Here is a 15074-nt window from a genome sequence, read left to right on the forward strand (position 1 = left end):
GCCCTGTACAACTATAGTAAGACCTCCCTGCTCCTATACTCAAGTCCCTTAGATATGAAGGCCAACATGCCATTTACCTTCTTCACCGCCTGCTGTACCTGCATGCCAACTTTCAATGACTGTTGTACCATGACACCCAGGTCTCGTTGCACCTCCCCTTTTACTAATTTGTCACCCTTCAGATAATAATCTGCTTTCCTGTTTTTACCACCAAAGTGGATAACCTCACATTTATCTACATTATACTGCATCTGCCATGCATTTGTCCATTCACCTAACCTGTCCAAATCACCCTGCAACCTCTTAGCGTCCTCCTCACTGCTCACACCGCCACCCAGCTGAGTGTCATCCGCAAACTTGGAGATATTACACTCAATTCCTTCATCTAAATCATTAATGTATATGGTAAATAGCTGGCGTCCCAGCTCTGAACCTTGCGGTACCCCACTAGTCATTGCCTGTCATTCTGAAAAGGACCAATTTATTCCTACTCTCTGCTTCCTGTCTGCCAACCAGTTCTCTATCCATGTCAGTACATTACCCCCAATACCATGTGCTTTAATTTTGCACGCTAATCTCTTGTGTGAGACCTTGTCAAAAGCCTTTTGAAAATCTAAATACACCACATCTACTGGCTCCCCCTTGTCCACTCTAAGAGTTACATCCTCAAAAAATTCTAAAAGATTTGTCAAGCATGATTTCCCTTTCATAAATCCATGCTGACTTGGACCGATCCTGTCACTGCTTTCCAAATGCGCTGCGATTCCAGCTTTAATAATTGATTCCAACATTTTCCCCACCACCAATTTCAGGCTATAATTCCCTGTTTTCTCTCTCCCTCCTTTTTTAAAAAGTGGGGTTACATTAGCTATCCTCCAAAGGAACTGATCCAGAGTCAATAGAATGTTGGAAAATGACCACCAATGCATCCACTATTTCTAGGGCCACTTCCTTAAGTACTCTGGGATGCAGAGTATCAGGCCCTGGGGATTTATTGGCCTTCAATCCCATCAATTTACCTAACACAATTTGCTGACTAATAAGGATTTCCTTTAGTTCTTCCTTCTCGCTAGACCCTCAGTCCCCTAGTATTTCCAGAAGGTTATTTGCGTCTTCCTTCGTGAAGACAGAACCAAAGTATTTGTTCAATTGGCCTGCCATTTCTTTGTTCACCATTATAAATTCACCTGATTCTGACTGTAAGGGACCTACATTTGTCTTCACTAATCTTTTTCTCTTCACGTATCTGTAGAAGCTTTTGCAGTCAGTTTTTATGTTCCCTGCAAGCTTACTCTCATATTCTATTCTCCCCCTCCTAATTAAACCTTTTGTCCTCCTCTGCTGAATTCTAAATTTCTCCCAGTCCTCAAGTTTGCTGCTTTTTTTGGCCAATTTATATGCCTCTTCCTTAGATTTAACACTATCCCTAATTTCGCTTGTAAGCCACGGTTGAGCCACCTTCCCGTTTTAATTTTACGCCAGTCAGGGATGTACAATTGTTGAAGTTCATCCATGTGATCTTTAAATGTTTGCCATTGCCTATCCACCGTCAACCCTTCAAGTATTATTCGCCAGTCTATCCTAGCCAATTCACATGTCATACCGTCGAAGTTACCTTTCTTTAAGTTCAGGTCTCTAGTCTCGGAATTAACTGTGTTACTCTCCATCTTACTGAAGAATTCTACGAGATTATGGTCACTCTTCCCCAAGCGGCCTCGCACAACAAGATTGCTAATTAATTCTCTCTCATTACACATCACCCAGACTAGGATGGCCAGCCCTATAGTTGGGTCCTCGACATATTGGTCTAAAAACCATCCATTGTACACTCCAGGAAATCCTCCTCCACCGTATTGCTACCAGTTCGTTTAGCCCAATCTATATGTAGGTTAAAGTTACCCATGATAACTGCTGTACCTTTATTGCATGCATCCCTAATTTCCTGTTTGATGCCATCCCCAACCTCACTATGACTGTTTGATGGTCTGTACACAACTCCCACTAGCACTTTCTGCCCTTTGGTGTTCCGCAGCTCTACCCATCCAGATTCCAACTCATCCACGCTAATGTCCTTCCTTACTATTGCGTTAATCTCCTCTTTAACCAGCAATGTTACCCAACCTCCTTTTCCTTTCAGTCTATCTTTCCTGAATATTGAATACTCTTGGATGTTGAGTTCCCAGCCTTGGTCACCCTGGAGCCATATCTCCGTAATCCCAATGACATCATATCCATTAACAACTATCTGCGCAGTCAATTCATCCACCTTATTATGCATGCTCCTCGCATTGAGATACAGAGCCTTCAGGCTTGTTCTTTTAACACTCTTTGACCTTTTAGAATTATGTTGTAATGTGGCCATTTTTGATTTTTGCCTTTGATTTTTCTGCCCTCCACTTTTACTTTCCTCCTTTCTACCTTTTGCTTCTGACCCCATTTTACTTCCCTCTGTCTCCCTGCATAGGTTCCCATCCCCCTGCTCTATTAGTTTAAATCCTCCCCAACAGCACTAGCAAACACTCCCCCAAGGACATCGGTTCCAGTCCTGCCCAGGTGCAGACCGTCCGGTTTGTACTGGTCCCACCTCCCCCAGAACCGGTTCCAATGTCCCAGGAATTTGAATCCCTCCCTCTTACAGTATTCCTCAAGCCACATATTCATTTTAACTATCCTGCTATTTCTACTCTGACTAGCACGTGGCACTGGTAGCAATCCTGAGATTACTACCTTTGAGGTCCTAATTTTTAATTTAACTCTTAGCTCCCTAAATTCAGCTTGCAGGACCTCATCCCTCTTTTTACCTTTAGCATTGGTACCTATATGCACCATGACAACTGGCTGTTCACCCTCCCCTTCCAGAATGTCCTGCAGCCGCTCCGAGACATCCTTGACCCTTGCACCAGGGAGGCAATATACCATCCTGGAGTTTCGATTGCGACCGCAGAAACGCCTATCTATTCCCCTTAAAATAGAATCCCCTACCACTATAGCTCTCCCACTCTTCTAACTAATCTAATTGAAAGTTTTGATGAGATCACTAGTACAGTGAATAGGGGAATGTTTATGGATGTTGTCTATATGTACTTCCAGAAGGCATTTGTTAACATTCTGCACAAGAGAATATTAGCAAAATGAGAATGCATGGAATTGGAATAACTTTATGACAGGGGTCAGTAATTGATTAGGAAGTAGGAGACAGAGAATAGGGATAAAGGGAATGTTCTCTGATTGGCAGGATGGGACAAGTGATGTTCCCCAGGGATCTATACTGGTGCCTCAGTTTTTTAGCATATATATTAATAACTTGAAGGAATAGAAAAGTTTGCAGATGATACTAAGTTAGAAGGTACAATAAATTGTGTGGATGGGACCGGGAAGTTACACAGGAACTTAGACAGACTAAATGAGTGGACAAAATTATGGAGTACTATTTCAAGTTAAACCAGGAGTGCAGGACAAAACCCCAGTTGCAAACTAGTAACTAAATTGGGGCTGCAATTTTTTTTGATTTTATAAAAGGAGATCCTGATATAAAAAGATATGGAATACTGCTGCCAGTTAGGTAAATTTTTAATAGATTTTGGTGGATTTCATTATAAGAAACCCGAGTCTAGATTTTGTAATACAGGTATTGATGCTTAACTGAAGCACCTGCCTATCTGAGGTGGTAACTACCTCTGTTGTTGAGCTCGTCCCAGGGAATATACATCAGTGGGCAGAGGGGGAAGGTGTTCCATCAGGAGTACCCTGGTGCCCATTTCCTGATGCCAGTCACCCAAATTTCACTGCAATAACAGGCGGCTGGTATCAGAACGTCCAGGTTTGGAGTTTGGTAATTAGCTACAGTTGGCTAATTGCTTGACTCTAAAATTTTCTGGCAGATTCTTGGAAAAAGAAAATTAGCTACAGCACTGCTATAGTCTTTCATTCTATTTTGTAAACTGATTTGCTTTTCAGTGAGCGACCCACTCAGTATTGTCATGATGTAACCATGTTACCAAATGGAATTACCGTGCTTTGTCCTATTTACTAACTGTTGAATAGCATTTCAAGATAATTTACAAGAAGAGAATGCCTCTTTTGGATGATTACCAACATTCAAAAACACTTTTATCAACTGGAAACATTTATCACAAAATGCAGGACAAATGATGCCCTTACCTGAGCTTTTGACAGTATCGTTTTATGTTCTCCAGAGAAGCTGCATTGATCTGTGCCTGGAATTCTTCCACAGACACACTGTCTGTGTAGTAATAGCCCTCCATACTTTCCATTGCTATATGGAAGAGACATTTCAGCACTCAGTTATATGCATTTTAAGCAATAAGCAGGATCAGACAAAATGAGGCAACAGCAAAACTGTGACATATGGAAAGTATCCCATACCTTGTGTAAAGAGCACTGGGTGAACTTTAAAACCTCCTCCATTCTTTAACCTCTGAGGAAGCTGCTCAAAATTGTAGTTCTCAAGGTAGAAAAACACTTTTAAGGCTTGGCGATTCCCTTCGACTTTGTATGTGATAGGATTATCTGCATGAAACAGAAAAAACAAGTAAATGCAAGTCCCCAAATTCTCCTTACTCTAATCATGGCCCTGATTTTAACACAGGCCAGCAGTGGAGGTGGGTGGCAAACCACCCTGAACTTGGCAGTGTGAGGCCCGAGACGTTGGCAGATGAGTCCCACAGACAATTTTCATTGCTTGACCTCACCACAGTTTCTGCCAGATGGGCAGGGGTAAAATCACCTTCTATATTTGGACACTGCTAAAAGCTCGATAGTGATGGGATTCCAATAATACTGTGTTTGATTTTTTTTAAGAATAACCCCTCCTTTTAAGCTATTTTTACCCTTTCCCTTTTGGATTCCCTGTGCAATACACCTATGATGACTCAGAGGGATAGGTAGGCAGCCTACTCCCAGAAGTACAGCAATATTTGGCTTGTTGTCCTTTCTTTTATGACACCTCTGTGAAGCACCGCGGGACATTTATGTTAAAAATACTATATAAATGCAAGCTGTTGTGGTGGTGGTCATGATAGTGCATCCAATATGGGTTAAATGGGGAATTCGAGGGTTCCGACCCATTGATGAAGTCATGAGGTCAGGTGACTTGTTGGTGATAGTATTCCAATGACATTCTTGCTCTTGTCCACTTAAAGTGATGAACGACATAGAATACATTTGCCAAATATAGGCAGGGGTATTCAAAGCCCATGAAAATTACAGGAATACATCATTCAGTATAATTCCCAGCATTCGTGCCCTAGTAACACTGTTTGCTGGGAATGCCTATATGTTGCAGGTGTGCAGGCTTGCTATGATGACAGGGCAGAAATTTAGAATTTAGTGGCCCATTACAGCCTTCGCAACTGATCATGGGAAGATCAATTGCATTCAGTTAAGGGCATTTTTTTAGCCAGGCCCAGAGGCCATTGGCCTCATTACACCACAGCAGGCTGCTGAGGCCATTTTCTATAATAAAAACAGAAAATGCTGGAAATATTCAGCAGGTTTGGGCAGCATCTGTGGAGAGAGAAACAGAGTTAACGTTTCAGGTCGATGGCCTTTCATCAGAACTGACAGCCATTTTCCAACTCCTTAACCTGACAAAGATAAGAAGCTTGCCCAAATTACTTAAATGACCCTGACCCCACTAAAAATAGCTGAAGGAGCATTGAGATTCTGTCAAAGCTTGATGAATTTAAACTGCTTCTTATAGCAGAATTATAAAAAAATGGTAGTGATTTTTATTTATGATAATCTAATTGTTTGTCCATCCAAAGATACGATGGGAGTCGATCTTCCTCCCTACTTTCTGCCTGAGCCCAAATTAAAGTGCCCTCAACCTGCTTATGCTTGTGGATTCAGATCACTACCAATACCCCAGTGTTCTTTTGGCACAGGAATGCCCACGGAAAGGGACTTGTGGCTAGAAGCAGGGAACAAAGCCATCAGCTTTGCGGTCTTTTGCTTGCTATCCAAAAACAGCAGCTAGAAGGCCTCAAACCCTAAAGATTCTCATTGCTGCACACAGAAGAAAAATACTACCCCTCACAAGGCAGGCGGAGGTGCCAGCCCGCTCTCAGATCCTTCAGCCTGAGGGGCTTTGGGTGTAAACTGTAAGTTTCATTTATCATGGTTGTGCTGCATTTGAGACACCACCGGGTGGAGATTTAGGAAAATAAGGTGGGATCATTCCCACATCAAGCATTTGCAGGCTTGTCCAGGTGGAAGTTAAAGGGAGGGCGCACCGCCGCGGCCACCATTTTATTTTAATTGTCAGTCGACTCTTCAGTCGGCCCGACAATGACGGCCATTGATTCAGCCGGGCCGCCAACAGACAGCCCAGCACTCCCTCTTGAGACCAATGATACTAGTGGTATGGTGGGCACCAAGTAGGCCTCGCAGCGTCCCTCCACTTTAAGTGAAGGGGAGGGATGTCACAACACGTCAGTGCGCCGCTGATGACACGGCCCGCCTTCCGCCTCGCTCCCGACTCGCTTCCGCCCCTCTGCCACCACCAACACTGCCCCGATGATTTTTTCTGGGAAAAGAGGGGAATTTCCCTCTATTCCCCATCTCATGGTTCCCAGCGGTAATTATCCATCTAATTCCATTTATCCACCCCAAATGCCTCCTATATTTATAGATCTGATCTTAACTCAGGTACGAGTTTGACATGGGGGCTTCGAGATGAGTGTCAAGCTCACTTGGTCAATGCCCGGGCCATTTTAACTCCTGGACCTAATTTCCATCTTGTCACGTATGTACTTTTGGGATCACTAGCCACGAGCTGGCGTCACTGTTGGAGGCCATTGAGCTGCACGGACGTGTGTGCAGCCGAAGTATAAAAGGCCAGCCATTTTGTATATTAGTCACTTTGGGCCTTAATAAAGCAGAGCCAAGGTCATACCTCTTGGAGTAAAACAGTACTCAGTCTAACAGTTATTGCATACACAACATTTGGCAATGAGGCAACAAGAAACTTTGCATGCAAAAATGAGCACAGTTGGATTGTTGTTGCGATTTGTGGAAGGAGAAGATTGGGCAGACTTTGTGAGCCGTTTGAGCCAGTTCTTCGTGGCCAACAAAATGGAGGAGGTCGGCGACGCAGATCAGCGCCGGGCGGTGTTCCTCACGGTTTGCGGTCCAAAAATTTATGGTCTGATAAAGAATCTACTCCTGCCTGTGAGTCCAACAGAGAAGACGTATGAAGAATTGTGTACACTGGTACAGGACCACCTTAAGCCAGATGAAGGCATCATCATCTCGAGATACAGATTTTATACGCACGTTCGCTCAGAGGGCCAGAATGCGGCGGAATTCGTTGCCGACCTGAAATGTCAAGCAGGACCGTATAAGTTCCGGGCTGTGTTGGCAGACATGCTGCGGGACTTCTTTGTAATCGGCATCAACCACGAGGTAATCCTGCGTAAACTACTGGCGGTGGAGCCGTTGGATTTGAACAGGGCCATCACGATCGCTCAGTCATGCACGACGACGGATAGAAGTCTAAAGTAGATATCAGTGAAAAATCGAAACTCGGCAAGTACTGTAAATTTGATTCATTTGGCGTTTGGCAGAGCAGTACATGGCAGGGCCTACCCGACTGTGTACACGACACCTGTGGCTGCCCAAAGTCTGCCAGTGGGAATGCATCCGATTTCTCCCTGTTGGCGTTGTGGGGGAAATCACTGGCACCAGCAGTGCCGATTTAAGCAATATAGTTGCAAAGGCTGTCTGAGAGTGGGGCATCTCCAGTGCAAGTGTCCGCAGATGAGCAAGTGTGCTGTGTCACACCACATGGAGGATGATGGTCAGACTAGCGCTGATCCGGATACGCAATCCGAGATACCAGAGGAGGAAGTGTATGGACTGTACTCATTCCTAACTAAGAGCAAACCGATAATGATCAACGAGAAATTTAATGGGGTGCCGGTATCGATGGAACTGGACACGGAGTCGAGTCAATCGATAATGAGCCAGAGAGCATTCGACAAGCTGTGGGATACTAAGGCTGTGAGGCCCAGGCTGAGTCCAGTCAATCCAAGTTGTGCACGCACACCAAAGAACTCATAATGGTGATTGGCAGTGCCACAATTAAAGTGTTGTATGACAGTGCGGTTCACGAGTTACTGTTATGGATTGTCCCAGGCAATGGTCCAACGCTGTTCGGCAGGAACTGGCTTGAAAAAATCAGATGCGATTGGAACGACATCAAGGCATTGTCGTAGGAGAAAGATACATGTGCCCAAGTACTGAGCAAGTTCCCCTCGCTGTTCCAACCAGGCATCGGCAACTTCACAGGAGCCAAGGTGCAGATCCACGTGGACTCGGATGCAAGACCCGTCCATCGTAAAGCTCGGGCAGTTCTGTATATGATGCGGGAGAAGGTCGAAATCAAACTGGACAGACTCCAGCGTGAAGGGATCATATCACCAGTTGAATTTAATGAATGGGCCAGCCGCATTGTTCCTGTGCTGAAAAGTGATGACACAGTCAGAATCTGTGGAGACTACAAGGCTACGATCAACAGGGTTTCGAAACAGGATCAATGCCCGTTACCGAAGGCTGATGACTTGTTTGCAACGCTAGCCGGGGGGGAAGTCATTCACCAAACTGGACTTGACTTTGGCCTACATGACACAGGAGCTGGTCGAGACATCGAAGAGACTTACGTGCATTAACACGCATAAAGGACTGTTTATTTATCACAGGGCCCTTTTGGAATTCACTCGGCTGCAGCAATATTTCAGAGGAACGTGGAGAGTCTACTGAAATCCGTTCCCAGAGCCGTCGTGTTCCAAGATAACATCCTGATCATAGGTCGTGACTCCGAGTAACATCTGAACAACCTGGAAGAGGTTCTACATTGTCTGGACAAAGTGGGACTCAGACTGAAATGCTCGAAGTGCGTCTTCATGGCACCAGAGGTCGAATTCGTGGGGAGGAAAATTGCTGCTGACGGCATCAGGCCCACGGACTCAAAAACCAAGGCCACTAAGAATGCACCCAAGCCGCAGAATGTGACGGAGCTGCGTTCATTCCTGGGTCTACTCAACTACTTCGGTATCTTCCTACCTAAATTGAGCACCTTATTAGAACCACTGCACATGCTGCTAAGAAAAGGCAACAACTGGGTGTTGGGTGTGTCTCAAGACAGAGCTTTTGAGAAAGCCACTAGTCTGCTTTGTTCTAACATGCTGCTGGTACATTATGACCCATGTAAACGTTTAGTATTGGCCTGTGATGCTTCGTCATATGGAATTGGTTGCATACTCCAACAAGCTAATGAGTCGGGTAAACTTCAACCAGTCGTGTATGCTTCAAAAAGTTTGTCTAAAGCAGAAAGAGCCTACAGCATGGTAGAGAAAGAAGCACTAGCCTTTGTGTATGGGGTTAAAAAGATGCATCAGTACACGTTTGGTCTTCGGTTTGAACTGGAGACAGATCACAAGCAGCTCATTTCACTGTTCTCTGAAAACAAAGGTATCAATACCAATGCTTCATCCCGCATCCAGAGGCGGGCGCTGACATTATCCGCTTATGATTATGTCATTCGCCATAGACCTGGCATCGAGAATTGTGCCGATGCTTTGAGTCGTCTGCTGTTGCCCACACCAGAGGTGGAAACGCCATAACCGGCGGACCTATTGTTAGTTATGGATGCTTTTGAGAGTGAAGGAACCCCTGTCACGGCTCAACAAGTTAAGACCTGGACCAGCCAGGACTCAATTTTATCAGTGGTGAAGAGTTGCATCCTCACAGGTGATTGGTCTGCCATACCCAAGCAAATGTGCGAGGAGACCAAACCTTACATTCATCGCAAAGACGAACTGTCTATTCAGTTGGATTGTATACTGTGGGACAATCGTGTTGTTATGCCCAAGAAAGGGAGAGAGAAATTTGTACGTGAGCTACACAGCACACATCCCGGCATTGTAATGATGAAAGCCAAGGCCAGGTCTCATGTATAGTGGCCGGGAATTGACTCTGAGCTGGAATCATGTGTGCATCAGTGCAACACTTGTATGCAGCTCAGCAAATCGCCGCTGAGTCTGTGGTCGGGCCGTCCAAACCATGGTCCAGGATCCACATAGACTTTATAGGTCCCTTCCTGGGGAAGATGTTTTTAGTTGTATTGGATGCATATTCGAAGTGGATAGTGTGTATAATCATGTCATCCAGCACATCCACAGCTACCATTGAGAATCTCAGTGTCATATTCGCGACACATGGTCTGCCTGACATCGTTGTTAGCGACAACGGATTGTGCTTCACCAGTCAGAAGTTTCAAGAGTTCATGAAACTCAATGGTATCAAACGTGTAAGGTCAGCACCATTCAAATCTGTTTCCAATGGGCAAGCAGAACATGCTGTCCAAATCATAAAGCAGAGTATGCAACGAATAACACAAGGGTCATTGCAGACCCGCCTGTCATGCATACTGCTAAGTTACAGGACAAGACCACACACGCTTACTGGGGTCTCGCCTGCTGAACTAATAATGAAGAGAGATCTTAAGACCAAGCTATCTCTTGTACACCTTGACTTGAATAATCATGTTGAATATAGAAGACAAAGTCAGCAAGGGTATCACGATTGTGCAGCTGTGTCACGTGATATTTCTGTAAATGATCCTGTATATGTTCTGAATTATGGTCAGGGTCCTAAGGGGATCGCTGGTACTGTCATGGCCAAGGAGGGCAACAGAGTATTTATTGTCAAGCTCAAAAATGGGCAAACATGCGGGAAACATATGGATCAGATAAAGCTGCGGCACACAGATGAACCGGAACAGTTGGAGGACGAGACAATCGACGACCAACTAACCCACCTCCAGTCATCAGAGGACTCAGTGATCATCAATGAATCGGGATTTTCAATCACTGACATGTTCAATGAAAATGGACTTTCAATCCCTCACATGGCCATTGCCACTCCCACCAGGTCAGCCACACAGCCACCAGTCACAACAGACTCTGAACAGTCACCCAAGGCTCAATTTGTAAAAGACTGTGTTAATATCTCAGCGGGGGTATTGTCATGTATGTACTTTTGGGATCACTAGCCACTAAATGGCATCACTGTTGGAGGCCATTGGACTGCACGCACGTGTGTGCAGTCCAAGTATAAAAGGCCAGCCATTTTGTATATTAGTCACTTTGGGCCTTAATAAAGCAGAGCCAAGGTCATACCTCTTGGAGTTAAACAGTACTCAGTCTAACAGTTATTGCATACACAACACATCTCTCAGTTGAGTTTCCTGGCAAATTGCAGCATGAATCAGTGCCTGGCCGATGGGTCCTTGTGGGGATGATAGGAGCAAACCAGCTCCTTTAGGCCCGAATGGAAATCGTAAAAATGTTTTAAACCTTACCTTCTCAGCCCTTTTCTGGGTATGCTCCTGCCTGCCACCAGCTTTATCCGGCAAGCCCGGCACTAGGCATGGGTCATGTGACTGCACATTAAAATCATGTCAGGATCCTATTTACATCATAGGATCCTAACTTTTCCATATTTGTGAGGCCCTTGCCCAAAGGTCTCACACAGGGTCAAACATGTCAATTAAACTTGTGATGGGCATGAGCGTGCGTCAACCCGGAGGGGAGGATGCTGCCTTTATTAAAATCCATACACTCGCTCATCTCATCGGCAAAAGGGGTTAAAATCATTCCTCATATTATACTATAGGTCTAAACTGGAGGCATAGCTCATTGGTACGTATTTAAATTCTGTTCTGAAATCGCAGCACTAACAGGCAGAAAAACATAGTCACGATTATCCCCCTTTGTTTACAACAGCTTTGAGGTCTTCTGGCTGCTATCCTATGAATTTAATCGATATCTATGTGTTCCTGCAGCAAGGGTCTCACACAGGGCAAAACATGTCACTTAAACTGGTGGCGGGAATGAGTGCGGCATCCTCCCAGAGGGGAGGATCTTAGCAGAGAGGTCAATAACCTGGGCCATAGATTTAAGGCAATTGGTCGAAGGATTAGAGGGTAGTTGAAGAGAACTTTTTTCATCCAGAGCAGGGTGGGGGTCTGGAACTTACTGCCTGAAAGGGTGGTAGAGGCAGAAACCTTCATTGCATTTAAAAAGTACTTGGATATGCACCTGAAGTGCCGTAACCTACAGAGCTCTGGATCTAGAGCTGGAAAGTGGGATTAGGCTGGATAGCTCTTTTTCAGCCGGTACAGACACGATGGGCAAAATGGCCTTCTTCTGTGCTGCAAATTTCTATGCTTCTATGAGCACATAGATATAGATTAAATTCACTGTGTATGCAGGATAGCAGCCAGAAGACCTCAAAGCTGTTGGCTGCGTTCCCTGCTTCAGGGCACAAGTCACTTTCAGCGGGCAATATGCCAGTGAGTGAGCCTTACTAAGTGGCTTGGGTACCGGATCACACCAAATCCAGGAAGTGGCAGTGGCATCAGTGTCTGAACTACTCTGCTTGTCTGCTGTAGCAGTCCCTGATAGGCATTGGTTGCATCACTGCAGTTTGGGAGTTATGCTATTTCAGTGCAGCGAGCTTGCGTCGGATGTTTCTATACGGTGGCAATATCATACCTGGTTTCCACCCTCTTTATGTTTGATGTACATTACCCGAGACATTACCCAGTAGGTGGGGCATTTAAATCGTATGATACTGATACCAAAGTAACATCAGAACACTACTTGTGTTTCCATGTGGAAGACATCAAAAAAGGTTACCAAAAGAATGTTGGCTTTGGAGATTGTGCTCTGCACTTTCAGAGTGGAAGATCTGAAAAGGGTTTAGCTGCAACCTCCGAACATCTCTAAAAATGCAAGTTTTAAGGCCAGCAAAGAGGAGCAGGGAGAATGGAGAAATTCTGGGTGATGCCAGGCTCGTTCCATTCCTTGGGTCAGAATCACCTTCAAATGAGGGCCAAAGCATGCAAATGAGCTGAACCTGGAAACGCAACTGGGTTCAACTGGACTCGAGTTGGATGCACGAGATGGGGGTGGGAGGGAAGAGAAGTTTCAGCCCCACTGTTTCTGCAGTGCTGCTGCAAGGTTCTCCTCAAAATTATTGTTTTATATAACTTCCATTTCATTGCCAAACATGCTTTTCTACACCAAAGCACAAAGTAACCGCTATTTATGTTGCCAACAGTTTCATTTTCATACCACAGTGATTATTGTCGTATTATTACCACATTAATTATGTTATTTTTATCCTTATACAAGTCATATTAGTTTGTACTATGATTTTCAGAACAATTGACGTGAAATTAAATGAGATTGCTCTTCAAACAGATCAATTAAGGGATCATTCATAATCTTCAACTTATTTGCCACAGTGCAAAGAACTGGTTTGCATCTCTGCCTCACAAAGGCATATTGTAAAAAGGATTGTAGCAAGAAGTATTACAGAACAGTAAGAAAAAATTTATAGAACCTTAAACTGTAAAGTCCTGTCCCCTCAGTACAGATTCACACGAGGCATGTAGTGAAGTCAAGGTCACTCTGGACCTGCACCTTTATTTCACAGCTCTGGAATGCTGCACTTGCCTGAGACCTGTGCTTATATACCTGTCTCTTGCAAGTGCACCCCTGGTGGTAAGGTATGCTGGTGGTTACAGGTCATATCTTATTACAGTCATGTATAGCATGTTAGGATACAGTTATATATAATAATGTAAGATACATGACATAAACAGAAAATCATGGTGATCATGTGCCCAAATTCTCAATATATGCTCCCGGCAGGCAAAGCTGCCAACTGGGAGAACAATTTTGTAATATTACCCTTAGTTATTCCTGTTTTGTGCCACCTTTCAGCTTACTAACAAGTGCTAGTTGCTAAGGGTGATCAGTACTGGTTTCTATGAATGAGCATTTCTTTATATTCGGATTGGAAGTTTCAAAATTAACATTCTCTATAATTCATAGTGGCTGATTTTCAGCAAGGCTTCCGCCCGCCCAAGTGCCGCCCAAAGTGCCGCTGATGGCCGCCAAGGTACTGGACAGTACTGGAGAGGCGGGATATTCATTGCCAAGGTCCCTCGAAGGTCGGCGGGCAGCAAATGGGTGATGTATGCCGCCAATCTGTGCAGCAGTGGGCGAGAGGTCTCATTCTCGACGGCAGAGGCGCTTGCCACCCAAGTACTGCCGAAGATGGAGTCGGGCCCACGGAGGGTCGAAGGCATGAAAAAAAAATCAACACTAAAAAATAAAAAAACTAGCCAAAAACCTTCAGGGGACCACATCCAAGTAAGTCACTGTTGCAATTTTTTTTAAAAAATGTTCACTTACTTTTTTTCAGGTTCTTCATACTTACCGTCGAGGACAGACCAGCCTCCCGCCAGCAGTCCACCCCTGTTCTGCCACTGAGTCCCGCCAACTCCCGTCCGCAGGAATCTGGGAGCTCAGCGGGCGGGAGGTCAGTTGTGCCACTCAGCCGTCCGCTGACGTCAGCGGGCGGTTCCCAGCGGCTCTCTCCTCCCGCCCGGTCCAACCTACTCCAGGCCACCTCCAAAGTGGCACTCGGCGTACCTTCATGAGGAATGTCAGTGGCAGTGGGAAGCATTCAGCGGCAGTGGACGGTGAGCTGATGAATTTATGCCCCATAAAATAAAGTAAATTTGGAAGCAGGGACTGCCTCCGACAGACTGACAGGAAATGGACAGCAGGACACCAGAACTTGTTTCTATCACCAAGGCTCAGATGTGCACTTACCAAATTATCACAAAGATTGGCATGTACCCTAACGCTGCATTCCTTCTCAAACAAACACACCACTTATTATATCTTTAAAGGAGGCATTTCCTTTGCTCTGAGATTTTTTTCTGCTCATGGGATGTGGGCGTCATTGGCAAGGCCAACATTTATTGTCCATCCCTAACTGCCCTTGAGAAGGTGATGGTGAGCCGCCATCTTGAACTGCTGCAGTTTGTAAGCTGAAGCTACTCCTGGTGAGTATGTATAATGTATGTACTGTAATACTAGACCACTGAATGTATCTTCACACTGTATACACCATACCTGTACCACCTAAGGGTCACCTGTACACTGCAGATAACCAAGTATAAAAGGGAGCTC

The 15074-nt window shown here is 45.0% G+C and overlaps 1 protein-coding gene across 1 annotated transcript in view; it reads right to left on the bottom strand.

Annotated features, from left to right (window-relative positions):
- prex2 (phosphatidylinositol-3,4,5-trisphosphate-dependent Rac exchange factor 2) overlaps positions 1-15074 on the bottom strand; it is a 910511-nt gene that overhangs the window by 195323 nt on the left and 700114 nt on the right. The window contains exons 34-35 of the mRNA XM_070891336.1: positions 4387-4530; positions 4162-4276 (exon numbers count right to left, since the gene is read on the bottom strand). Coding sequence (XP_070747437.1) covers positions 4162-4276; positions 4387-4530 — 259 coding nt within the window. The remainder of the gene's footprint in view (positions 1-4161; positions 4277-4386; positions 4531-15074) is intronic.

The sequence above is a fragment of the Pristiophorus japonicus genome, chromosome 1 (assembly GCF_044704955.1).
Source record: "Pristiophorus japonicus isolate sPriJap1 chromosome 1, sPriJap1.hap1, whole genome shotgun sequence".
NCBI lineage: Eukaryota > Metazoa > Chordata > Chondrichthyes > Pristiophoridae > Pristiophorus > Pristiophorus japonicus.